The sequence below is a fragment of the Osmerus eperlanus genome, chromosome 3, assembly GCF_963692335.1.
Source record: "Osmerus eperlanus chromosome 3, fOsmEpe2.1, whole genome shotgun sequence".
Lineage (NCBI taxonomy): Eukaryota > Metazoa > Chordata > Actinopteri > Osmeriformes > Osmeridae > Osmerus > Osmerus eperlanus.
The window spans coordinates 15,987,225-16,014,900 of NC_085020.1; the positions used below are offsets into that span (position 1 = coordinate 15,987,225).

The 27,676-nt window shown below is 41.3% G+C and overlaps 1 protein-coding gene across 3 annotated transcripts; it reads right to left on the bottom strand.

The window, feature by feature from the left end:
• Positions 1-289: 289 nt before the first annotated feature.
• Positions 290-25,811, bottom strand: si:ch211-140m22.7 (uncharacterized protein LOC570370 homolog). 3 transcript variants are annotated; one of them, XM_062457428.1, is made up of 7 exons: positions 25,614-25,811; positions 25,235-25,301; positions 24,692-24,794; positions 22,474-23,610; positions 20,706-20,769; positions 20,507-20,631; positions 290-588 (listed from the first exon to the last, which is right to left on the bottom strand). In XM_062457428.1, exons 2-7 carry the CDS (start codon positions 25,277-25,279, stop codon positions 557-559), a joined length of 1,506 nt encoding a protein of 501 aa, XP_062313412.1. In that variant the 5' UTR covers positions 25,280-25,301; positions 25,614-25,811; the 3' UTR covers positions 290-556. The 3 variants fall into 3 exon arrangements, with proteins under 3 accessions (XP_062313412.1, XP_062313411.1, XP_062313410.1); XM_062457427.1 differs by having other exon boundaries at positions 25,235-25,310; positions 25,614-25,810; XM_062457426.1 differs by having other exon boundaries at positions 25,235-25,334; positions 25,614-25,810.
• Between the last annotated feature and the right edge of the window lie 1,865 nt (positions 25,812-27,676).

Genomic DNA, 27,676 nt, shown 5'->3' on the forward strand with positions numbered 1-27,676 from the left:
AGATTTCTAAATGATATCAAGATTAGTCTTCATCCATTAAAAAAACAGCATTAATCTTCTGAATTTACAAAGTAATGATTAAATACATTTTACTCTCACACATTCCTGCCTCAGTTGATTGTTATTTGGTAATCAGTCATTTGTCTCAGGCCACTTATGTATAAGTGGTTTCCATGTATTTGAGTATGCCATCAAATTAATCTACATTAGTGTTCATGGTCTTGCAAGGACCATGGTCCTTTTTCACAGAATAGCCATTCTATACTATTAATGACCTCTACGCATGAAAGACAAGGAGAAAAATATGGATGAGTTTATTTACTTCCACATTCAGCTCATTCCTGCATCGCTCAGACAAAGCATATTTCACAGCTCAAAAATCATCCTATCTTCCAACACGTGTCTAACTCCCAAATAATGACAATTTACTGTTATATTTCCACATACAAAATTACTGGAAACAGTTTTAGCTTTGACTTGATTACAGTTGGTAATTATCTGGACTTCAACTTCATATAACAGGAAAAGGCAACGCCTGAAAGCTGACTGTCGGTTTTCACTTGGAGGAGACTTCATCCAATTTAGGCTCTGAAAAGCACAGGGGATTAGGTTAAAGACCAATTGAAATACATGTGTCATTAATTATGATAAAATTGTCAACCGTTCAAATGGGTACAGTTTTAATAATATACTTTAATACATGACATGCCAACTAATTTAAACTAAATTAAATCACAAATTGGGTTGCTGATCAGTCCCTTAAATCAGTAAATTTGCATCAATGTGCACGAAACAGGCATGAATTTGCCATTTCTCCTGTGTCACTCCATCACACATCAACCTGTAAATAGGCTATACTTCTCTATGTGAAATAATTGCCGGAAATTTTAGAATCACGGACGGATGGAGTTTGTCTGACAGTCTGTCTAAGAGGCAAGGCATGCCACTGCCCTTTACTTTGTCAGTTCTCAGTGACCCTGTCTTTTTAACTTGTAGGCTATCAGAGAAATAAAAACAAACTTGCATGGCAAACGAACACTCAAACTTTGAATTGAAAGCTTTAAAAATGAAAATGAAGGAGTTGGTAGCGTGTGGAGCAGACATTGACTTAAGAGATTTACTCTGTTTTGAAGAGTCTTTCGAGTCTCCTTGGTAATCTGGTCCAGATTTGACTACTGTAATGGCATTTTTTGATATAGTTACTAAGAATGTATTTTTAATAGACTGAGGTTGTGTTTAAACAAATGGATGTTGCAGTTGGTCTTAAGGTATTTATGGTATTGGTTTATGATGCCTGATCGAGAAGCTAGGGGCACAGAGGTTGGGGGATGTTTGAGTTCTGTGGCCTAAAGGGAGATGGATAGATGGATTCAGTTGATCTAGCAGCCCTGACCTTTTGGCCAAGGAGATTGTGTCCTGTGTCTTTGTGTGTTTGTGTTTCATTAAGGGTATCTTTACTGTCCTCATTTAGAGAAAGAGCCGTGACATCAAAAGACTTTGGTCACTTGACCTGGGGGGTTATATTGTCTTAACTGTCACTGAGCAGTGCTGACCAATCACAGAGTTCAGAAAAACCATTTGATCTAAAGTTTATATAAGGCAGGGTTTTGGGGTTGTTCTGTATCACTCTGGCGAACGACCTGTGGCTAGCACCTCCTTCGTTATGACTGATCACAAAGTACTTTGTTAAATCATGATCTGTATAAGCAAAATAAATTTATTGTAACCGCCATCTCTTGACTATTCAAATCTACACAGTGCCGCTTGAATTTCCACCATTACACTTGGTGGCCAGTAGGGGGATCCTCGTTGGTCTACGGCGTTCAGCAGGCGGCTCCCCTCGGCGAATTGATCTTCCGGCAAAAAACCGCCTTTCCTTCCGCCATGCGTGAGACAGCAGGGCCAGGGGGGGCGCCCGTTGGACGTTTTGTGGCTGACGCGGGGTCTTCAAAAGAACCGGTGAGATATTCTTTTGGTTACTGTGTGATATTGAGTTGTCTAAATGTGTGTTTTTTAGGCTATTGTCAATAATTCGGTTAAGTAAGTAATTGGGCAGAGGTAAAACTGTCCTGTACGTGTAAAGTCGTACGAATTAATAAGGTAAGGTTGTTGAACCTACCTTTTACGTGAAAGTCGTAAAAAAATGTCTGCAGAAGTGTGTCGACGGACACACAGAGGTAGTGTTGTTGACGAACAAACACAGAGGGAGATAAATTCACATGTTATATCGTGTTATGTGTCTTTTTGAGACCCTAAGGATTAGAATATGTTGGGTTAGTGATAGTTTGAGAAATTGTATTGGCATTGGTGCAGTTCTTATTTATTAACGGCCTAAACGTGATTCTAAGTCCCGAGAGAAAAGTATACTTGTGAGGAAATCAGCTGTGTGAGTGAGTGTTTACAAAGGGTTTGAGTCCCTGAAGGTGGAGAACAAAGAAAAGAAAAAGTATAGGCCTGTGAAATTTCAAAGTAGAGGTTTTAAGTTTGCAACACGCGTGTTCATTTTTGTTTCATATGTTTTTTGAGGTTAAAAGAAGTATGAGTAACTAATGGTGTCTATTATTCAAGCTATATACAAATTACAAAAATCAAAATTTTAATTACTTTTCGAAATTTTAATTATTTTTTCGGTTTGAATATTTGTAATTTAAGATTGTGCAGTTATTTTCATTGAAAGTTGGGAAGTCGGAATTTAATTGTTTTTAGAAAAGAAAAGGGGTAATTGTGTCTTTATTTTCCGTTGTTGGTTATCGTTTATGGATTGTAATTCTGAAAATGAATGGTCTGGAGACAGAATTGACCTGTCCAAACATCGATTACATGAAGCAAAAGTATGGTAACGATAGTTTATTGCAAATGCAAATATGGATTGATAAATGTGGATTTTCGAGTGTGGAGTCGTTTTGTTTTAAGGACCTTATTGTATTGCGAAATGGGTTCGTGGAGAGAAATAGACACACGATTTTTTTTGAAGTGGAGAAAAGAATAGATTTTAGCCTGATTGGAGAGCTTTTTTTCTGATTGGATGGATTTTGTAGAGTTCAATTTTTGGAGAAGTGATACTGTTTAATGATTGTTGATGGGAAGAAGTTTTAGACTTCTCAGGGGCTCAGTGATCAAGCTTTTGTTAATTTAGATTATTCTTCGATGGGATTTTTCTTTGAGGTTATGTAATGATAATGGGTCACACTTGTTTAAGGAAGTTATTTTGGTGTTGATAGGATTCAACATTGTGTTAATCACTTCAGTTGAATGAGTGAACAGAACTTTGAAGACGAAGTCAGACGACAAGAAGTCAGTTACCTTTAACTCTGTGAGAATGTGCTTGTTTATCACTGTGCAACCTTTTTGGAGTCTATTTTGTGTGAGATTCACAGGCAGGTGAAGGAGGCTATTCCTATGACTGGACCGCTGCATGATTTGATACCAGATGACTGGATCGTGGTGAAGGACCTGAAACGCCTGGTAAAACCCAAGGTGGACGGGGCCATACCAGATTCTCCTGACGACTAATCGGGCGGTTAAGATCGAGGGGAGAGCAACGTGGATACACGCTAACCATTGCAAGCGTGCACCTTGTCTGGAGACGGAAGCAGAGGATACGCGTTCTGCGTAGTACCAAGGAAATTTCCGAGCTGTACGTGAAGTGCAGTGTCGTTGAAAGTTGCCCTGAGCAATTTGATCGTCGTTTGCAATCGATTCGACTAGACTACACCGCCAGACAGAAGTTTGTCTACAAGCCAACTGAAGATGGCCACTACGGATGCACGACCATGGCATCAGTTCCGACAACCTGGACTTTGTGGTATACGGGGTGCAGTGGGTTTTGTCTTGGGAATGGCATTTCTTATTGCTCTTAATGTATTTTTGCTTTTGTATTTGAATAAAAGTATGCATAATTCTGATGATACTATGACAATAGATCCAATGACTTCAACTGTTTCACCTGCAACGTTCCAGATGTTGAAAAGTGATGAGAGAGAGGTTGTAGATGAAATGGAATCGGAGATGGAGTTTAATTCTTGGTATAAGTTAGCAACATATTCAGTAAAACAAGTTTTAGGCGAAGAACACCCACCATGTGTGTATTGCCAGCCACTTAAGGGTGTTTCACTGATTATGCCAGCACCATTTAATTCAACTAGTTGTTATGATTTTAATTACCATCGAATTATTTCAGGTGACATTGATAAAACGAGATGTGTGGACAGTAGTCATCTGGTTTTGTTCAGGAATTGTCCAGTCTGTCGCACTAACTGCTATCATTACCAGAGTTCTAGTGCTTGGTATTTAAATTCCGATCTAGGATGTGCAGCAGTACGTCCTATGCTTACTGGACCAATTGAGAACGAGGGAACGGAAGATGTTCTGATTGATTTTGTTATAGTTCCAGGGCAAAAGTTTGAGTGTTTTGAGAAAAGTTCCGATATTGTTAAAACAGTATTCGTGGGGAACTTTAGTGAAGGGAAAGTAAAGATTGGAACTTGTGGACATACTTGGGTGGTAAATCCATACTGTGAGGCGATGCAGTTTAGAGATGTTAATGGGACTTTACACCCTTGTTACAAGTATAGAAGCTCTGTTCGTGTGGATAGTGAGGGAAAACATCATACTCCACCACCTTCTGGCCCATTGGTATATCCAGGACGCGATATAGCTGATATATTTTGGTATTGTGGGGGTAGAATTAGATCACGTTTACCAAAAGGATGGGTGGGAGTGTGTGCTAAGGTGATGTTAGTTAGTAAGACGTTGATTAAGCCTTTAGGAAATGTGACGGTTGATTCAGGCAGACAGAGACGAGCTGCTCCTGTTGGTTCTTTTGATAGTGGAATTTACATAGATGATATTGGAGTACCAAGAGGGGTGCCTACTGAGTTTAAAGCTAGAAATCAGGTAGCTGCAGGACTAGAATCATTCTTTTGCGTACATTGTACGGTTAACAAAAATGTGGATTGGATTAATTATATATATTATAATCAGCAAAGTTTTATTAATTACACTGTTGATGCGATTTCTGGATTATCAGAACAATTGGCTAAGACTTCAGAGATGGCATGGCAAAACAGGATTGCTCTAGACATGTTGTTGGCTGAAAAAGGGGGTGTTTGTGTACTTTTCAATAATACATGTTGTACGTACATTCCCAATAATACAGCGAGTGATGGGTCAGTCACTAAAGCATTATCAAGCATGCGTACTTTGAGATTAGAATTGTCTGAACATTCTGGATTTGATGATTCAAAAGGAGTTTGGTCATGGATTGACGGTTCTTGGGAAATGTTTGGTAAATGGAAGGCAGTTCTTTTGTCTGTTTTGTGTGGAATAGGTGTCATTTTGTTGATACTATTGTTTTTGGCTTGTTGTCTGTTTCCCCGTGTAAGGAAGATTGTGGAAAAGACAATGGCTAAATCATTTGCTGTTCAAATGATGAACTAGTCCCTTAGAGGATTCTGACTGGGTTCCACCATTTAAGGATGAAGAGGCTACTGTGAGTGATATGTAATTCTCTTGTTATTTTTGGGGTTATGTTTTGATTAAAGGGGGTTACTTTATTTACTTGCCTCCATATCTGTATGGATGTTTTATATTTTTGTATGCTTATGCTTTTGTATGCCTTTGTTTAAAAAAAAAAAGTAAGGAATGTAATGGCATTTTTTGATATAGTTACTAAGAATGTATTTTTAATAGACTGAGGTTGTGTTTAAACAAATGGATGTTGCAGTTGGTCTTAAGGTATTTATGGTATTGGTTTATGATGCCTGATCGAGAAGCTAGGGGCACAGAGGTTGGGGGATGTTTGAGTTCTGTGGCCTAAAGGGAGATGGATAGATGGATTCAGTTGATCTAGCAGCCCTGACCTTTTGGCCAAGGAGATTGTGTCCTGTGTCTTTGTGTGTTTGTGTTTCATTAAGGGTATCTTTACTGTCCTCATTTAGAGAAAGAGCCGTGACATCAAAAGACTTTGGTCACTTGACCTGGGGGGTTATATTGTCTTAACTGTCACTGAGCAGTGCTGACCAATCACAGAGTTCAGAAAAACCATTTGATCTAAAGTTTATATAAGGCAGGGTTTTGGGGTTGTTCTGTATCACTCTGGCGAACGACCTGTGGCTAGCACCTCCTTCGTTATGACTGATCACAAAGTACTTTGTTAAATCATGATCTGTATAAGCAAAATAAATTTATTGTAACCGCCATCTCTTGACTATTCAAATCTACACAGTGCCGCTTGAATTTCCACCATTACACTACTTACTATGAATTGAAATGGTAATTTGTTAAATTTTCGCTACTGGAAATTGTTTATTACAATTACCAGCAGTCTCCATATTCAGGATTTTTCCTGCTTAAGAAAAAAACTCAGACAGGTGTCTTCATGGAAAACAATTTTCTAACAAGCGTTACTATCGGTGGATTTCTTTAGTTCATAACTGCAATCGCGGCATTACATCGGTGTGGTGGCGTTGTATTGTAATAAGCAAAGTGCACTGGGAAAAGCGCTGCCAGAGAACATTCTCCTAGAAGTTTTCAAAGGAAAAGGTTAAGAAACTCGTGCGTAACAGATACTTGTTATAGTGATACCCTTATTTTTCGGAAAATAAGACGCATCGTGTATAAGCCCCCAGAATGAGCACTTTGTGTTTGTAAATCGGAGTATAAGCCGCACTGGAATATAAAACGCAGTTTGAAAGCAAACAACGATACCGTTGCGCCGGCTAACGTTGAGCAGACCAATGCTCACGATTGATTACTTGCCCAGACACACTGTTCAGCGGACACTGACGGACAGCTTGGATAGCCATCTAACTATACAACATTCCCAATCAGGGTGAACACTCAAATTATCTAAACTTTATACCATGGTCTGGGTGAATACTCGATTCTGATTGGCTGCAGGGGTGTCCATTATCGGGTGATAACGGACACCTACTACGTAATTGCAGCAAAACTGTATTTTCACCGTTCAAAATTATTCCGCTGGCTACATAGTATATGAGCCTGTACAAAGTGTCTGAAATAAGTAACCATAACAACAGGGACGGAGTCAAAGCCTCCATTTACAATTTTGAAATACTTTAACAAGCTAACTTGTATTTACAACAATGAGTGACTATTTTAACCTATTTGAAAAATGTTACTTTTCTGAATGTAGTGTGTCAGTGTCACGTAACCGCTCATCTCATATCCCATTCGCTATTCACCTCGCTAGTCAATCTACTGCAGACAGGCTGTGGCCAACACGACAGTAGCAGCAACTCTACACATGGCCGATTATTTTCTTCTTAAAAATCTTGATTTTATTTGGGGACAATGACATGGCTCGATAGCTGGCTTGTCATGTTGTTAAACATACTGTCAAATTATATTTACTGTTTGTCAACCGTACACAATGTTATTGCCTCTGAATCTTGCTAGCATAACGTTAGCTTTCGGGCTAATAGCTCAGCCAAGGGAAAGCCGGTGTTGGTTCTATGAGCTGAGCGGACTATAAAATATCAGAGTTGGCTAACGTTAAAAAACATTAGATTTCTTTTGCAAAACGCCTGAAAACATAAATTAATGTTTGTAAAAAAAAAAATCGTTGGCAAGTGACCATGGTATAAGCGGGATAATGCCCGACGAGGTGTCCAATATCACCTGATAATGGCTTCCGCGGAGGCCATTATCAGGTGATATTGCCACCTCGTCGGGCATTATCCCTTACATCAGGGGTGGGGAACGTCCGGCCCGCGGGCCGCATTAGGTCCGGCCCACTATGGCACTGCAGGAACCATATTATTAGGTGCATTATTCGTTGGCAGCAGCACTATTTTAATATGTGGAAGAGGACCCTGGAGGCGCGCAGCGTTGCGTACCAATGTACCAAATAATGTCGCTCGCACGCTCTGCGCGCTCGCATTAAGTGTGGAATTATTTTCTAGCAAATCAAACCCAGAATACGTTGTTGGTTTGGGCTAAGCCCCGAATGTTTACAACGTATGGCTCCGCGCCTGATTAACACTCAGATCGATAAGCAGTCGCAAAAATGGTAGCAATATAAAAATAATACGATCCCTTTCCGTAATCATGATACCCCCCAAGAAATGTTCGATGCACCCCTAGTCAAAGCAGGCTGCATCCATGCCAGCTAACATCACAAACCTCACCAAAGAGAAGCAGTTCCAGCCATCACATTAGGGGTGAGTTAATTAAATGTTTGACCAAATATAGCAGGCACATTTTTAAGTTGATAATTCTGTACGGCCCCCCGAATGATTTTATAAATATCCAAATGGCCCTTTCAGCTTGCCGCAGGACATTCTGGGTACCAAGAGCAATGCACGAGTATAGGCGATCTTTCAGCACTGTGTAACACACTTCGTTTGTGGATAGTATGTCCAGAAATAAAGCCAAGTCACTCATTTAGTGGCAGAATCCATTGTTACGTCTACAAAATTATTTGAGATATAGTATAAGTTTAGCTAGCTTGCAAATCCTGAGGATAGCCTACTGTAGCAGACCTTTCTATGTGACAACGGACAAGGGTGTTTTGTCCCTCGGGAGTTGCCGTAAGCTTAATGCTGAAAGCATTACGTGAAATCAGTGAGGGCTGTTCGAATGGCGATGTCAAGAAGTGGTAAAATACAAGTTATGAAAAGAGTCCTGTACTTGTTGTAATGTCGCCATCAATGGACCAGACCAGGAGGCCTTGGACTACAAGGAGTTCATGAAAAGGTTTTATTAAAAAAAAATCGGAGGCTGAAATGTTCTGCCTCCTCTAGTTGTGAACTGTGTAGGGGAAAACAATGGCTTTAATGCCATGTTCAACTACCCAGTAACAGCCACATTTTGCAGGTTACGAAATGTGTAAACAAAAGTTTAATTATATTACATGTAATAGGCTTTAACGTGATAGTCATTTTTAATCATAACTAGAGAGGGTACAATTTCTGGTTGCCGAAGGGTCCGTTTTGTTACTGAAATTTTACAACTGATATTTCTGTATATTTTAAGTAAGTATGCATACTTATTATTTATGAAGACTGCATGGATTAAAAATCATAGGCTACATTTGATGCTGCTACAAGTGTTTTCTTGAGCCAGTTGTAGGCATGGTACACATGATCAGAATGTTACCACCTCCATCTAGATTTAAGCCAGGAATATGATATTGTTCATCATGACAAAATTAATCTATCTGTTTGCAAATCATCAGCAATCATAAATATGAAGGGCAAATTACAATATAGCAATTTTCTAATATGAGGTTGTGTCACTAACAGCAGTTTTTACAACATCCATCTAATGACATTGTTTCCATTATGACTTCATTATGTAAGACGAGGTGGACGAGGTGTCCAATATAATAAAACATTATAAAAATCTTACATCTGGCTGCAATGAATGCCCATAATTGGTACAAACTGTCAGGCTAGTTGTTGCGTAACCCACCATCCACACGTGAAACTGTGTCCCAATGTTACAGTAATAGCCTACAGAAAACCAAAATACACATTCTCAACCAGTATGATATTATCCACTGCCTATTACAGGCTACACTGCCTGTCTTGTCATTCCGAAAGTTGTTACATTAGGCTAAGCATCAACATGGAGGCAAACATCAAGTAAGCCTATAACCTAGAATTTCCACACACACTCTGGTGAAAAGGGGCTGTTGTCGGCCAAGGTCATTTCTCAGTTTTTTGCAGATTGTAAGCTTTCAAATTATGTCATACATTGAAATCGGAAAACAGTTGAATATACGCCTATCTGAATGTTGGTAAATCTGGAATGCTCTAGCAGAGAAATCCCCCTTGAAATATTTTAGACCTTTTCACACCTTCAGACAGGGTGCGATATCATGAGAAGCACCCAGCAGTGAAGAGTGAATTTCTTTTTTATATCTTCGCACTCGATAACATTAGTTAGCCCCCCCCCACATATTTTTTTTTAAATATTTGTATTGCAGATCTACACAAATGACCTATTTTGGATCAAAAACTGCGAATTTCGCCAAAAGGTGACGAGTTTGTACCTCTGAAACAGAGAAGCTAGTTTAAAGCTAAATTCTTCCTGTGTCTGTTCAATTGCTGCCGGCTGCGCATTTGGACATTTTCTCCCTGCCTTCCTAGGCTGTGATTCGCTTTTCTATCAGCAGATGTCGCAAGGGCTCCCTTGCACAAATATGTAATTATGACAACAAATGTAATTGAATTATATTAAGTGCATTTGCTTTACAACATAGCCATTTGTGTGTAGATGCAATTCTTATGTTATCACATTAGCGGAAGCAATAAGGACTTCATGAAGTAGCAGCCGGTTTTGTAAAGCGGATACACAACAAATAAATGAATTTCTGAAATATTAAGAGGTATAAATGAGTCTAGTGAGTTCCAATAAATGAGTATTCTACAACATCTTGCAAAGCTAAAGGAAATGTTGGCCTATTATTGAGGTGGTGAAAGATGTGTAAGCAGGAGTGCTTGGAATGTTGACAGTAACTTGACTTTAGACTATACGTTGAAGCGATCGCTCATTAGAAGGGGGATGGGATACGCACCTTCCAAACAGCCTGAAAGATGTATTCACGGTTTACCAGGTCAAACAAAGAAATGTATCATGTGCACAATGCAATGCCCGAGATAAGCCTATTCATTCTATTTAGTCCGAATAACTAACTACTTGTGAAACAATATTTAAGGTTACTTGACTCGAGACCAAATCTGCCAATTCACTACTTGGTGATTAGTAGTCAAATGACGCGCCTTTGCTCCGTGCAAGAAGCGCATCTAGTGACCATAAAGTGTCAGTAATAACGTCCCTGTCTGAAGACTCAGGGGTCATTTGACCGCGCTTCTAGTGTTAAGTAAGCAAGGCCAGTAGGACCGAGGCCCAGTTTCAAAATAAAAGCTTCAGAAAAACATAATAATACTGCCACATATCCATTTTCAAATGGATCCCTTTTGGCCAATATCAATATGTTTTTACTAGTGGTGGGCCGTTATCGGCGTTAACGCGCTGCGTTAACGTGAGACTTATCGGGCGATAAAAAAAATATTGCCGTTAATCTATTCTCAAAGTTGGGTTGGGAGCTGGGTCTATACTACGCAAGCTATGATGACTTTCACCTTGATATTTTAGCGCGGATGTATACTTAGCCAAATTGCACTGTAGGGGGCGAGAACGAGTCTTCGAACCTGTGTGTATGCCTTGTGTATGAAATTATCACATCAAACGTGACGTGCTAACATGGATGCAGCTATGAAGCCGCCTGGTTTGCTTCAGGGAAAATGTATTTTTAAGAAGCTTCCCAATGGAAACCTCGACAAGACTAAGGTTGTTTGCACCTTGTGCTATGCGGAATTAGTTTACTGTGGGAGTTATTTCAGTCTCAAATACCACCTAAACGCAAAGCATCCCTTAGCTAATGCGGAAGATGCCAAGCCAAGCACTGATGTAGCGCAGGGGAAGTCGTCGTCAAACTACGATGTTTTTTATCCAGAGCGACTTACAGTAAGTACAGGGACATTCTCCCCGAGGCAAGTAGGGTGAAGTGCCTTGCCCAAGGACACAACGTCATTTGGCACGGCCGGGAATCGAACTGGCAACCTTCAGATTACTAGCCCGATTCCCTCACCGCTCAGCCATCTGACTCCAGTTAATAAACACAAGTACATCTTATTGAACAATTTATTTTCATCACCAATTATCATAGTAGAACAGCTTTCTCAAGCAGTTTGTGATGCATTTTGGAAACAGGAGATGAGCTCCTGGTCTAATGCGACACCTGGCTTGAGAAACCCGTTCTCAAAGACTTACTTTTAGTCATTATTTGGGTAGCACACATATTCTGAATGCCTTTGGCAGAATTCAAATGAGCCATTTTAATCTAGATTAACGCCAAGATTACAGTGAGATTTAAAAAATTAATCTATGCCCACCACTAGTTTTTACAAACTTAGTTCAAAGTCAGTTCATCTTGAACTTAGTTAATGGTGATGTTTGGACAAACTGTCACTGATTTGTGGCAAAATTAGCTCCAGGCCTGTGGACGTTTGAAACTGGTGGCACCACCTATTGAGCGATATCAAAATAGGATTTTGTAATCATGTTGTTGGATCTGAGGCCGTATTTTTTAGACACTCGGGTGAAGAGAGGGGCTGAGCTGTCACCCGATCACTATCTGGTGGTGAGTTGGGTGGGGGGGAAGACTCTGGACAGACCTGGTAAGCCCAAGCGAGTAGTGTGGGTGAACTGGGAACATCTGCGAGATCTTCACCTCACAGTTTCTCAGGCATCCCTGCGGAGGCTGGGGGCATTCAAGCGGAGTGGGCAATGTGCAGAGCTTCCATTGCAGAAGCGGCGGTGGAGAGCTGCGGCCTCAAGGTCTTACGTGCCTCAAGGGGAAGTAACCCTCAAACACTGTGGTGGACACCACAGTGTTTGCGTCGAAAAGAGCCAGTTGAGGTGGTTTGGGCATCTGGTAAGGTTGCTCCCTGGGTGCCTCCCTAGGGAGGTGTTCCAGGCACTTCCAGCTGGGAGGAGGCCTTGGAGATTATATCTCAACATTGGCCTGGGAACACCTTGGGGTCCCCCAGTCAGAGCTGGTTAATTTGGCTCGGGATTGGAGAAGTTTGGGCCCCCTGCTGGAGCTGCTCCCCCCGCAACCCAACTCCGGATAAGCGGTTGACGATGGATGGATGAACTTCCCCTATAGGTCAATTTGAGTTAAATACCTGACAAACTCAAAAGTTTGTGGACATATCCTGTCAGATTTATGATGGATAAAATTCAACCATTTGCCTATTTGCTGAACCACACCCCTACTGAAGTTCATTGGTCAATATCTTGGAAACGAAATCAAAACAGATGAATTGTCACCAATTTAGGTCCAGACCGTACACATCTGGAACTGGTGGCACCACCTATCAAAATTAGGTCATATCAAAATAGTTTTACACACATGGTTAAACCTTTTCATGAAAAATCAGAAGTAATCAGAAGGTCGCTGGTTCGATTCCCGGCCGTGAAAAATGACGTGTCCTTGGGCAAGGCACTTCACCCTACTTGCCTTGGGGGAATGTCCCTGTACTTACTGTAAGTCGCTCTGGATAAGAATGTCTGCTAAATGACTAAAATGTAAATGTAAAAAATGTAAATGTTAAAAATATCCGGCGAGGCTTGCAATGACAAAATGTACACATGCACGTTGAGGCTCGTCAGGTTAGGACCGAGGTCTACAGTAACTCAACGGCAGTCTGTGGAAGCACCATGAGCCGGAGGACAGCTAGCCTCCGTCATCCTCTGGCTGCTTTGACTTCAAAACCTAGCAGCTGGTGGGCCCCGGGTCCATAGACATGGATGGTATTTAATATTGCAACCCCAATTCTCAAAGTTGGGACGCTATGTAAATAAAACCAGAATGCTATGAATTTGCGAATCTTAAAATCATGTCATTCACAATAGATAATTGAAAACATAAAATGTTTAAACTGAGGAAAAGTACCATTTTAAGAAAAAAAAGGGTAATTTCCAATTTGATGGGACAGGGGCATTAAAAGTCTGGAAAAAGTAAGTATTACTAAAAATCTACAGCTGGAGGAGCATTTTGCAACAAACGAGGTTAATTGCAAACGGGTCAGTAAAATTATGTATAAAAAGAGCAACTTACAAAGGCAGTCTCTCAGAAGTCAAGATGGGCAGAGGTTCACCAATCTGTGAAAACCTGCATCTACATATTGTAGATCCATTTCAGAATAATGTTACTCAATGCAAAAAAGGCGAATACTTTGAATAACTCATCGTCTACAGTACATAATAAATAATTCTCAGAATCTGGAGCAATCTCTGTGTAAGGGACAAGGGTGAAAATAAATACAGTGATTTTCACCCTTTCAGGCACAGGTGGCATTGCATAAAAAACAGGCATGATTCTGGATAAGAGCATTTGCTAAATGACTAAATGCAATGGAATTTATTGCATGGGTTCAGAAACACCTCCAGAACTCATTGTCTGGGAACACAGTTTGCCTTGCCATCCACAAATGCAGGTTAAAGCTCCATCATGCAAAGAAGCCATATGTAGGGATGCGCCGATCTGATCGGCGCCGATCCATATCGGCCGATATTCCCATTATCGGTTTTGATCGGCGTTCTCAAAACGGCCGATCAAACATGGCCGATCAGATGACATAAAATCTGCAAGAACTACTGAGACGTTTCAATAAAACGTTAAATAAGCATTTCAGGCCGCCAATGGTAAGAAATGATTCTTTAACCTTTAGATGCGTGAGTTCTAAATATTTCCGACGCTTCCACCAGAGTTTGTTTTCCAAAACGGAAGCTAGCTAGCTTTAGTTAGCTTCCGTTACCTAGCAACCTAGCATAATACTCGTAGCAATGCTACTACCTGCTAGTGTTACTTGTTAGCCTCTAATTGTACATTTTAAAGCCATACTATAGCGTTTGTCATAGTTTTTGCCTATCGGAAAATAGTCGGTTGGAATTTTCAGAATCGCACATGTGCGACGTTACTCTGTGAGACCCGCATTCGAACGAAAACAGTCACGGACAGCCACTGCTTTTTGGAAGGCCAATAAAGACCTCTTTCCTGCTCTCGCACAAGCCTTCCTCTCCGCACCTTGTACAAGTGTAGATAGCGAGCGACTTTTCAGCACAGCAGGACATTTTATATGAGAAGAGGAACAGGTTGACTCCTAAAAATGCTGATATGCTTATATTTATCAAGGCAAATCTTCCAGTGATGCTGCTTAATCAGAAGTAAGGTTTGAATACTCTAGTATGCACCCTCTCCGAGTGAGTGCGTGCGTGAAGTGAGTGAAGTGAGAGAGTGAGTAAAGGATGTGAGAGTGAGTGAGACACTATACAGATAGATATACATGTTTTGTTTTTTGTTTAATTGCTGACTTCCTGTGCACCTTTTATCTTTATTCTGTCTGTTATTTCCTCCTAAATGCAGACAAATTGACTTGAAACTGACTGACTTGAAACATATTGGATATTTGGCTATTGCCTGTTTATGTTGCAGTTAAGTTTGTATTATTTTTCCACAGGAAAGCTACTGTATAAGCTCCAAGTTCTCTTGAGAGCCTCTAGAGTGGAATGTTGCACATGAGCAGGAGTCAGGTGGCTGAGCGGTTAGGGAATCGGGCTAGTAATCAGAAGGTTGCCTGTTCAATTCCCCGCCAGGCCAATGACATTGTGTCCTTGGGCAAGGCACTTCACCCTACTTGCCTCGGGGGAATGTCCCTGTACTTACTGTAAGTCGCTCTGGATAAGAGTGTCTGCTAAATGACTAAATGTAAATGTAATGTGATTCTATTGTTGTGATATTTATTTAAAGATTTATATTTGTATTATTATTTACACATTTTATAGTAAGCGAGAGAGCTTCTACACTGGAATGTTGCACGTTCCCTGCAATAGAACGGATGGTTGTCAATTCATGATACTCTCTCGTCTCGTAATTTAAATACAATACAAATGTTGTTAAGAATAATACATTTCATAAAAAGTGCTACACAATAAATAGAATGCTTCAATCGACACCGTGATCGGTGATCGGTATTATCGGATCGGCAGATACTGATTTCAGTGATCGGTGATTGGCACCAAAAAACCTGATCGGAGCATCTCTAGCCATATGTGAACATGATCCAGAAACTGCCATCTTCTGCAATATGATAATTTAAAATGGACTGAGGCAAAGTGGGAAAACTGTTCAGTGGTCACACAACTTGAAATTATTTTTGGAAACCATGCGTGCTGTGTCTTCTGGACTAAAGAGGAGGGACCATCCAGCTTGTTATCAGAGCTCAGTTCAGAAGCCTGCATCTCTTATGGTATGGGGGTGCATTAGTGCCTATAGAATGGGCAGCTTGCACATCTGGAAAGGCACCATCAATGCTGAAAGGTATATACAGGTTTTAGTCAACATTTGTCTTTTTCAGGGAAAGCCTTGCATATTTCAGCAAGACAATGCTAAACCACATACAACAGCATGGCTTCGTAGTAGAAGAGTCTGGGTGCTGAACTGGCCTGCCTGCAGTCCAGCCCTTTTACCAATTGAAAACATTTGGTGGATCATGAAACTAAAAATATGACAAAGAAGACTCAGGATTGTTGAGCAGCAAGAATCCTGCATCAACCACAAAAGGGACAACATTCCTCTCCCACAACTCCAGCAAATGGTCTTCTCAGTTCCCAGACAGATTCAGACTGTTATTAAAAGAAGAGGGGATGCTACACAGATACACATGACCTTGTCCCAAAATTTTTGAGACGTGTTGCTACCATCCAATTCAAAATTACTACTTGCATTGCTAATAACTGTTAGCAACAACATCATACTACAGCTTGCGGTTGTGATGAACATAAGGTCGGAACAGCACCTCTTTTCAGCAACAGCTTCATAGCAAATCCTGCTTTACATTGTCCCAGGTTTTCAAAACTGTCCTCGGAAATGGTTTGAGCAAATGTGTAATTGAGGGTCGAACTGCACAGGGATCTTCTCATAGACAAACATTACAGCCCGTTGAGTGTTTGGTTCCTTAGGAAGACTCAGAAAGTGTCAGCATTCCCTGTACAGCCTTGAACACTGCATTTACGATGGTCCATTTTCAATATCCTTTAAAAACTTCCAAACTTTCTCCTTTGTAATTCCCGTGGAAGTACACAGAGCAGCGCGCAGCTAAACTAGTGTCTGAGATCCTGGGCCAGAACACCAGAGGGCTGGTCTGTATGTAAATGTTGGGGCGTGACAAAGGTGATGCTACATTTGTGACATCACAAATTCAGCTTTTTCAAAACCGACGTTTTACAGCTGCAGTTTCAAGTTGTGAGATTTAGATAGGAAAGAGGTGTCATTGGACTTTGAGGTTCACTGTATGTCCATTTTACCCACCAAACTGTCATTATTCAACTACAACCCCAATTCAAAAAAAGTTGGGACGTTGTGTAAAATAAAAAACAAAACAATGATTTACAAATCTCATAAACCCATTATGTTATTCACAATAGAACATATAAAACATGTCAAATGTTTAAACTGAGGAAATGTACAATTTTAAGGAAAAAAATAAGGAATTTGAAGGCAGCAACGCGTCAACAGTTGGAACAGGGGCAATAAAAGGCTGGAAAGTATGTGTTACAAAAACAAAAAAAACAGCTGGTGGAACATTTTGCAACTAACTAGGTTAATTGCAAACAGGTCAGTAACATGATTGGGTGTAATTAAAAAAAAAAAACTTAAAGGCAGAGTCTCTCAGAAGTAACGATGAGCAGAGGTTCACCAATCTGCGAAAACCTGCATCTACATATTATGGAACCATTTCAGAATAATGTTCCTCATCGTAAAATTGTGAAGACTTTGAATATATCATCATCTACAGTACATAATATAATACAATTATTCAGAGAATCTGGATAAATCTCTATGTGTAAGGGACAAGGGGGAAAATCAATTCTCCATGTCTGTGATCTTCAGGCACTCAGGCGGCACTGATAAAAAACAGGCATGATTCTGTAATGGAAATCATTGCATGGGCTCAGAAACACCCTCCAGAACTCATTGTCTGTGAACACAGTTTGCCGTGCCATCCACAAATGCAGGTTAAAGCTCCATCATGCAAAGAAGAAGCCACATGTGAACATGATCCAGAAACACTGCCATTTTCTCTGGGCTAAAGCTCATTTAAAATGGACTGCCAAAGTGGGAAAACTGTACTGTGGTCAGACAAATTGAAATGTGAAATTCTTTTTGGAAACCTTGGACGCTGCGTACTCCAGACTCCAGACCAGGAGAGGGATCAACCGGCTTGTTATCGGAGCTCTGTTCAAAAACCTGCTTTTCTGATGGTATGGGGGTGCATTACATTTACATTTAGTCATTTAGCAGACGCTCTTATCCAGAGCGACTTACAGTAAGTACAGGGACATTCTCCCCGAGGCAAGTAGGGTGAAGTGCTTTGACACAACGTCATTTGGCACGGCCCGGAATCGAACTGGCAACCTTCAGATTACTAGCCCGCTTCCCTCACCGCCCAGCCACCTGACTCGCCGCATTAGTGCCTAGTGGTCAGCTTGCACATCTGGAAAGGCAACATCAATGCTGAAAGGTATATACAGGTTTTAGAGCAACATTGCATTTGCTTGCATACAGGCATCGTCTTTTTCAGGGAAGGCCTTGCATATTTTAGGAAGACAATGTTAAACCACATCCTGCATCTGTTACAATTGCATGACTTCGTAATAGAAGAGTCCGGGTGATGAACTGGCCTGGCTGCAGTCCAGACCTTTCACCAGTTATAACCATTTGGTGTATTATGAAACGAAAAATATGACAAAGAAGACCCAGGATAATTGAGCAGCAAGAATCCTGTATCAGACACAAAGGGACAAACAGTCCTCTCCCACAACTACAGCAACTGGTTTCCTCAGTTCCCAGACAGATACAGACTGTTGTTAAAAGAAGAGGGGATGCTACACAGTGGTGAACATGGCCTTGTCCCAACTTTGAGACGTGTTGCTGCCATCAAATTCAAAATTACCGTATTGTTTCCTTAAAATTGTACATTTCATCAGTTTAAACATTTGACATGCTGTATGTGTTCTAATGTGAACTAGAGAGGGTACAATTTCTGGGGAAATTGTAGGGTGTGCTTGCTTGCGTCGGTTGCACAGGGGTCCGTTTTTGAATTTTTACAACTGATATTTCTGTATATTTTATATAAAAATGCATAGTTATTATTTATAAAGATTACATAGATTTAAAAGCATATTTTTTTTGCTGCTCATTTACAACTCAAAATACGAGTGAAGTGTAGAATGAAATAGATGTCTTCTCATTTCCCCTGCAAGAGGCAGCCTCATAGTTGAATCAAAACAAATACATTTGGCAGACCGGTGTAAAAATTGACATAATCTCTATGATTTAAACGTCTTTTTAAGTTTTTCCCTTCTCGTGATATTTTCAGGCATTTAGCCTACTCATATTGCATTCATTCATTAATAAAGAACCCCCTTTGAAGATTATTCTACGACGTTACCGGCAGTAGAAGATGGAATCGCGATTCAAACAGTACCATCTGCTAACTGAAAATATGCCCCCAAAAACGTAAATAAGCTTGACATTTATTTAGTGGAAAATCGCTCATTCATAAAAAGCTCACTGGTAGCGATCATTGTCAGTAACAACGCAAAATGCGATATAGCCCTGTGTGGAGAAGCTGCCCCGGTAAATTCTACTACTACAGTACAGTACTAGACTACTGCTGTGTTCGTCTGGCTAGCGATTGCGTTGGTTGAATTGGATTTAACGTTCCGTTGTACGGTTTAGGCTGAAATTAATTATTTTCATGAACAGATTGACAAAGTTTAGGCTGTGGCAATGGAGTTCGGGTTAGTAGTCACTAGTCAGATAGTTTCACCTATTGAAAGACTTTTGATTTAAGTAAGGGTAGTGCCGAACATGTTCTGTCGCCGTTTGACTTAAACAGCTGTGGAGATGTTTTTGTTAGCTAATACTAGACTGCGTCTCGCGTAGGCTACAGCGTTGCAGTGAGCTACACTGGTTTGAAACCACAGCACAGGTAATGATAATTTCATCCACAAATCGTTTACTTGTAATCTAATGTCATAATAAATCCTACAACGAAAATGTATTTGTCAGGAATGTTTATTTTAACGATTGAAAACAGATGCATCATAGACCACTGTAGTATGTGTTGCCCGGGCAACAGAGGCTAATGTCATGCTAATGCTTCAGTGAAATAGTAGACTACTGTTTCCGAAAGTAGATGTACTTCCTTAATAATATCAGCTTATATACATTACACATCACAATTGTGTGTCATATCACAAAGTAAAATGAGCAAATAGTTATCACCCAGGCCTCTTTGCTTGTGGCGTTTCTGCAGCTGCCTTGCAGTAAAGCAGTTAGCTTAGCTATCTCCCTGAAGTTAACGAGCTGCTAAACTAATGTTCTGCTAGAGGTAGTCACGCGAGTTTTTGTGACGTTAGTGACGTAAGTAGCGTCATTGACTGTGGCTAGCAAGTTAGCCACAGTTAGCTTCACTTTTCGCCACAAAAACTTAAGTTCAGCCTAAACCGTGCAACGGAACGTAAATCCCAATAGAAGCAACGCAATCGAGACCAAGACGAACATTTTGACACCGCAGTTTTCTATGTAGTCCAAATATCGACTGATCCTTAGGGGTGGGAAAATAATAATAATAATATATGTGATATATGTGAGAGAACAAAGGTTGTGCCCTTGCCGAAGGCAAAGCACACCCAATAACATAATGGGTTTATAAGATTTGTTAATCATTGTATTCTGTTTTTTTATTTTATTTTACACAACGTCCCAACTTTTCTGGAATTGGGGTTGTGTGACAAGGTAAAATCGGTTTTGCAATCAATGACCCCTTTAAAATCTCAAAGAGCCCAAAACAGTTTGAAAGCATGAGAGGTCCCATGACCAATTTTCTGAAACATGGCTCACCTGGGAACTTGAATTCTGGGAAAACTGTGAGATCTCCACCACCATACAGTCGCTGCAGTTTAGTCAACTCCTCTCCCAAGGCTTTTTGATAGTCAGCACCAGCATCAATCAAACCACCAGCAGCCCTGAAAGAAATAAAAGTTTAATTGTTTGCTGTATGGAAGATGGAATTGTAGGATCAGGTAAAAAGGTATCTTACTGGCTCTTGTTGGAGTAGTCACGTATTGAATCAAGGAAGAGTTTCTGAATTGGGTCCAACTGAGCTGCAAGTTGGATACATAATTAATGTAAATGTTTGCGCAATGAGAGAACATTACAACCATGCATAAGGACATCACTTAAGTATGTCTTGAACCACATGATAAAATTACAATTTGGACAAACACTCATGCACAAAATTGCCCATGGGGTATCCACAGCAAGGCATCTATGAGGGGTAAGATAGGAAAAGACTAGTGAAAGACTGGACAAGAGAATAGCTTCTCAAGTGAAGTTTCATTCTAGGCTATTCCTAGGTGGAGCTCAAAGCATCACTTGGAAAAAACTGAAATGTCCAATACAACTTTGGCATGTAATACTCATCGTATCAGTTAAAGTCAACAGCAAAATGCATGCCAACTTCCAATCTCACAGTCATGTACTTTAATTCCACACACATCAGTCCAAGTATACTCAAATACTCAGACTGCACTGATCACAAAGAGGGGTAGGGAGAGTTGACATTGTCATACAATAAACACCAAAGAGAGGTACTGGGACCAATTATAGATTACTGACGTCATGCAACTTCCAGAGAAGGTGTAAGAGCCACAGGCTTGAAATGAACGTGTACTCGGTGGCACTGGTGCTCCCAAAAAGTTATGGGGCACTGGCAAAAAATTTGAGCACACCGAAAAAATTCAAATTGTCTTTTCAGCTCATCACATTTTTACCGCGAGTTAGCTCTGTTATATGACAACAGAGCGTAGTGACATTAAGTGATTGACATTAGATAATTTTATTATCCAATTATCTAATTTCTCTTCTGAGCCAGAAGAGAAAAATAAAGAATTTCACACTGGTGACCCCAAAAGGCTTCCTGCTTTTAGACACTAAAAGGAGGAAGCACAAGGCAGGACAAAAACATAGCAATAACAACCAGTAACCTTAACATTATCTTTCACAGTAGACTAACAAGTCGTTTTGACAATTTACAAAACTTTTAAGACTACTATATATATATATATATCTCATTCAGGGATCTGAAAATAGTTTATTTTCATTTATATTCAGCAATATGAGAATATGGGGGAATGCATGTAAACAGTAACACATGGCAGGTAAAAGCACCCAACAAAATGAAGGGACAGAGGCAAAATACGACAAACAAAACCATCAGAAGGATTAGTGTCTTGTACCACAGACAAAAACAGCAAACGATGGTAAGCAGAGCAGGCGAAAGCAGAGACCCATCACAAGTGAAGATGCAGTGCAGTTGGATTCAGTGGAGGCATGCACCTTTAGATGGTCAAAGTAGTATAATTATAAATTAGACAATGAAAAATTTATATGGCACCCAAATACAAAGCAGGAAGGGGATGGTTGAGATTGGATGTATGAACTGTGTTCGCATGACTGCTAACATGCACAGGTATTAGGGATGAAGGAGAAATGGCAGCTAGATAATGTAATAAATAGGCTAGGGATTAAGTTCATATAGGCCCCAGCACTAAACAGGAAATGGAGCTTTAGGCGTCTGTCAGAGAAATGTATGAGCTAGCTTCTAAACATCCCTTTTAGCTCTTCCCCGCTGCCAGGGCATTAAGGAATAAGAGAATAAGATGCACAAAGAACAAAGTGCTTTTGTGATATCAGGTATAATTGCACATTATATCTATCAAATATTTATATTAGATGGAAATGTGACTGTTGGTAGACTGCTGGTTCCATAGAGAAGAAAAAAAGGTTTAGGGGAGTGTGGTGTGTACCCTCTGACGCCTCAACCGGTTCAGGTTCCGCCTGGGCTTCTGCCTGCAGCTCCTCTCCAGCAGCTTCAGCCACAACTGAGGCGTGGTCTACAAGCTCCTCTGCGCTTTCCACTGGGGCAGCTTCAGCTATGACTTCAGCTTCAACAGGGGCAGCCTCAGCATCAACCGTTTCTACAGGTGCGGCTTCTGTGGCGGCGGCTTCTGTGGCGGCGGCTTCTGTGGCGGCGGCTTCTGCGGCGGCGGCTTCTGCGGCGGCGGCTTCTGCGGCGGCGGCTTCTGCGGCGGCGGCTTCTGCGGCGGCGGCTTCTGCGGCGGCGGCTTCTGCGGCGGCGGCTTCTGCGGCGGCGGCGGCTTCTGCGGCGGCGGCGGCTTCTGCGGCGGCGGCGGCTTCTGCGGAGGCGGCGGCTTCTGCGGCGGCGGCGGCTTCTGCGGCGGCGGCGGCTTCTGCGGCGGCGGCGGCTTCTGCGGCGGCGGCGGCTTCTGCGGCGGCGGCGGCTTCTGCGGCGGCGGCTTCTGCGGCGGCGGCTTCTGCGGCGGCGGCTTCTGCGGCGGCGGCTTCTGCGGCGGCGGCGGCTTCTGCGGCGGCGGCGGCTTCTGCGGCGGCGGCGGCTTCTGCGGCGGCGGCGGGTTCAAGCACAGCTGCTACAACAGCTGGAGCAGCTTCAGCCGTTGGAGCAGCTTTAGTAGCATGGGCAGCAGTTTCAGCAGAGGCTTCAATAGCAACTGGCGCTTCTTCACCTGCAGGTATAGCAGCTTCAATGCCAAGCTCAACAGCTGGGGCGGTGACTGCAGCTGCTGGAGCGACATCGGCAGCAGCGGGAGCAACAGCTGCTGGGCCAGCTACAGCTTCAACAATAGGAGCAGCTGCTTCAACTACTGGAGCAGACTCGGTTGTGTCAACCGCAACTGCAGGGACTTCAGCCACAGGGGCAGCACTTTCAGCTGCTGAAGCAGCAGCTACACCATCAACAGCTATGGGCTCAGCAGTAACGGCTTCAATGGCAGGCTTAAAAGTGGCAGCAGATTCTGCTGCTGCAGCAACTACTGCTGGGGAAACTTCTTTCTTGGGAAAATCCACAAACGTTCTGTGCTGGACAAGTTTTTCTATATCGAAGTAAGTTTTGGACTCGTTTTTTTCTGGGACGGAGGGGCAAACAGACGAGATGTTAATTTCTATAAATTTGCCATGCGGCTCAGACCACAATACACCTCACCTTTGACATACAGCCCCCCCCATGTTAAGACACTTACCTAGCAGCATGTGCACCATAAGGCTACTTCCAACGAATTTTGGAGGATGTCTCAATACACAACACATAAGGTGACTAGAAAATATTTTATTTTTATAAGATTATAAGTAAATGGGGCACAATGTTTATAATTTCTAAGATCATTTCTAAATGTATGAGGAGGGACAGTGTACACATTAACCATTTATACATTACAAGCATGGTTTTATTAAATGATTGTACAATCTTTAGTTTGTAAACATAAGCATTTCAGAGAAAATGAACAGAAATATTAAAAGTCAACTAAGTGAATAAGCTACACCTGACATCTGTGGAGGACAACGTCACATTACAACATAGTTGATGAGAATCAAATGTTGTACAAGCACATCTGTGGTACAAATGGAAGCTGTGTTTCCAAAATCCAGGAGTCTTGCATTAACTATGCTAAATTAGGATTTTATAAGAGTGGAAAATTAAACATTTTGCTTCATGGACCAAAAGTTATTATAGAACCTTTTTTTTTATATATATATATATATGAATGTTTGTCTTGAGAATTGAATGCATTTTTGTGGAAAACCTTTTGTGTGGCTTTGTTTTAACAATATTGTAAAATATGGAAAGTCAAATGGAATATGAACTGGAATGGTATATTCAAATCAAATAGCTTTGTAAAAATAAATGATAAAAAGGCATAATTAACCTTACGCATTAACTTCTTTAAATAGTCACCATAAGACCCAATTTACAGGAACATCGAACCTCAGTCTTGATTGCAGCAATATTTTTTTTTACATTTTTTTACTTTACATTCACGGGAGAAAGGGAGTAGGTAATAAAACGAAATGCTAAGGCAGATATAGCCTACTTGTCGAAAAGTGCTTGTACCCCAATATTCATTAGCTGGTGTTACTGAAAGTGTTTTTTGTTTCTCAAATGCTAGCCTTGTGACAATTAATTATGTGGTAGGAAGTTCAGAAACTTACTTGAGCTCTTCTTGGATGGCTTCTTGGGACCACCAGATTTCGTGCAGAGAAGCGCTGCTGCAGGAGCTCTTCTCTGAGTGCTCCAGCTTTCAGCATGCAGACACTTACATTTTGACAAAACATAGCCGTTCAAATTAGACTGAAAATCACTTGGTTTGTGACGTGTCAAAGGACTAGGCCTTGGTATGAGTGTGGGCCCCACATTAAGAAAAGTGCTAGCAAGACTGACGACGTTAGATGGCATGTTGTGTACAGCATGCGTGACAGATAAGTATACTAATTATTGTCTTCCGTACAGTTGGTCTAGATTTTTACCTTTAAAACACGCCGTTCCAATAATTTCAAGGTATGACATTTGGGTATGCCTGCTAAAGCTAACAGCTAATGGCTAGATAACTAGAAAGCCAAGTTGCTATTGTGTTATAAGAAAAAAGAAAAGTATCACTTAAAAAATGACATTTGCAGAACACGACTAACCCAACAAATATATTGGGGCTATTCCTTTGAAACTATAGCTAGATTTGTCGGGTGACATTTCATTACCTTGAGAGGGCAAAGTCGTCCTATCCTGAGCAAGGAAGCCGCCATCTTTGAGCTTTTAAAATTATTCCTGTTGAAACTGCAATGGGTTTTTGCTCACAATCTGCATGCACATAATATATTTTAGGCATTAAGCAGTCAAGTCTAAAAAGTCTGCGATGAATTGCAATAACGGGACAGTTGCAATACATTTTTGCAAGGTCCACAATGGTATATTGCATGCCATTTTTACAACATTAGGCTACAGCAAGTTATTATTTAAACATTGGCACAAGAAGCGTAAATTCAATCGACCATTTACTCAGTTTTACAATGCAATTCCCTGCACACAGAGCTCAGGGTCAGATTGACATTGTCATAAATTACGCCATGGAAGTTTTACCAGTTGTCAGTGAAGTTCAGATGCTCCAGGAGTTTAAGTGGCAGGTTCCTCAAAAGATCTGTTGATTGTAAATAATATGCTCTTTAGGTTGAAAAGGACAATACTGCAGTAATTCGTTTGATGTGCAAGGAGGACCTGCTTCTGCACTAGTGATCCGAGTTCCTGAACAATGAACACTTTTATGTAACTGCACTACAGCACTACTGTCACGCCCCCTCGCCCGTGGTGGGACACACTATAGCCCGCCTACGGAGAGCCTGTCCACTCCCTATTAAAGGGCTGCCAACTCTCACGCATTGGCCGTGAGACACACGCATTTCAACCATTTCACACTACCCATCGTGATGGGGGAAACGAAGCTTTCCGAAGCAACGAGCTATTTGACACAATTGTGTCGAAAAAGTATCGCTTTTTCGAAGCGTTCGATACATCTTCTCCATAGGGACATCTGCTGGTCGAATTATGGTATGGCGACTGTATCGAGCGATGGAAGAAATCAAGTGACGTCAAGTCCTCGAGACGTCAGTCTCACAATCGTCATTGACAACTTGATAAATAAAGGTTATGTGACAAATGTGTCGATTTGTTAGTGTCAAAAATATGTTAGCATATATCTTGTTGTATTATAAACAACGTAACGTCTATGCTATTTTACATTCATAATATTTTTGTTCCGGTTCTTATAGCTATATTCTCAGATATAATTAGGTACCGTATGGCCTCGTGGTAAGAGCTCTGCCTTATAGACTGATCTCGCGGGTTCGAGTCTCGGGGACCTCGTTTTAGAGAAAGTATATGCTAAATGAATAACTTATTGTTTGATAATTGTTATAAGCCTATGCCTGTAACGGCGGGAACCTGACCCCTGCCACCGCTCAGGGACTCTCAAAGGCCAGTGAAGGGTGCGCAGAGCAAGGAGTGCAAACAAGGACACAAACAAATGGTACCAATGGAATATTAAGGCTTTATTTTTGCCACCACGGTATAGTAAATAATAACGGCAATGGGGAAAATAATAAACAGGGACAAGGGGAGGGCTGGACAGGACCAAAGAAAAGAAATCAACATAAAGTTCCCAAAGCTAAACACAAAGCAACTGACACACGAATGAGGTGTCCTAACCAAAAATACAGCAGTGGTCTGCCCAGGTCTAGCTGGTGTATATAGACAGTAAGTAATTCCTACGGGTGACGTATACCCCGGGGCAGCTCCAAACTACTCCCCAGCCCCTGAACAAAAGAACAAGAAAACGTTCTGGACAACACAACAGGACAAAGAAAAACAAGCCAAAAGGACAATGGTCAGCACAGAGGGGAATCCAAACAACTAAACACAAAAGTAGGCCTTACCCACACACAATACAGCCAGCGACTTATTCCCCCCCCCAAACAAACAGAGTGGCACAATATATACAGGTGGAGGGTTGGTTGATGACAGGAACCAGGTGAACCGGATTATGGAGAGGAGGAGTCATGCGTGGGTGTTGATGATTTGATTCGCGCCACCTATGGGGAACAGACAGCACAGCAGGGAACACACACAAATGCAACACAGAACATCAGACTGGGGGTCGTAACAATAATGTAGACCAGGGGTCTCAAACTCAACTTACCTGGGGACCGCTGGAGGTAGACTGGGTGAGGCTGGGCCGCATCCAGTATTTCACAAAAAAAGGGTTTCAAGTATTCAAAAAAAAGTACAAATGATCCAATCTTTAGTTCAATTACAGTTCAGAAACATGAACGGTTCTTCAGAACATGGCTTCTCTTGCCTACTCCTTGCTTCCAGAGACCTGGCAGCGCTTCCTCTCACACAGTTGCGCCACATTTGGCTTGAGGGAGGAAGCCGTTGAGACCCTCAGTATGGCTTGAAGATGCTCATCAGTAAGTTTGGACCTGTACTTTAACTTATTAAAGTTCATGGTGGAGAAGAGCCTTTCACACAGATATGTGCTCCCAAAAAGGCACATGGTCCGCTTGAACATCCTGGAAAACTAAGGGAAAGTGGGGGGCAATTCTCTAAAAAATTGTCCAAGCTTGTCTGCTTTTCCACTCACCTCCCTG

Coding starts and splice junctions, on each gene's coding strand:
- si:ch211-140m22.7 (XM_062457428.1), bottom strand. CDS start 25,279: ATGGCGGCTTCCTTGCTCAGGATAGGACGACTTTGCCCTCTCAAG. Junction 24,795..25,234: donor GACGACTTTGCCCTCTCAAG/GTAATGAAATGT, acceptor TCAAAATGTAAG/TGTCTGCATGCTGAAAGCTG. Junction 23,611..24,691: donor GCCATCCAAGAAGAGCTCAA/GTAAGTTTCTGA, acceptor CCTCCGTCCCAG/AAAAAAACGAGTCCAAAACT.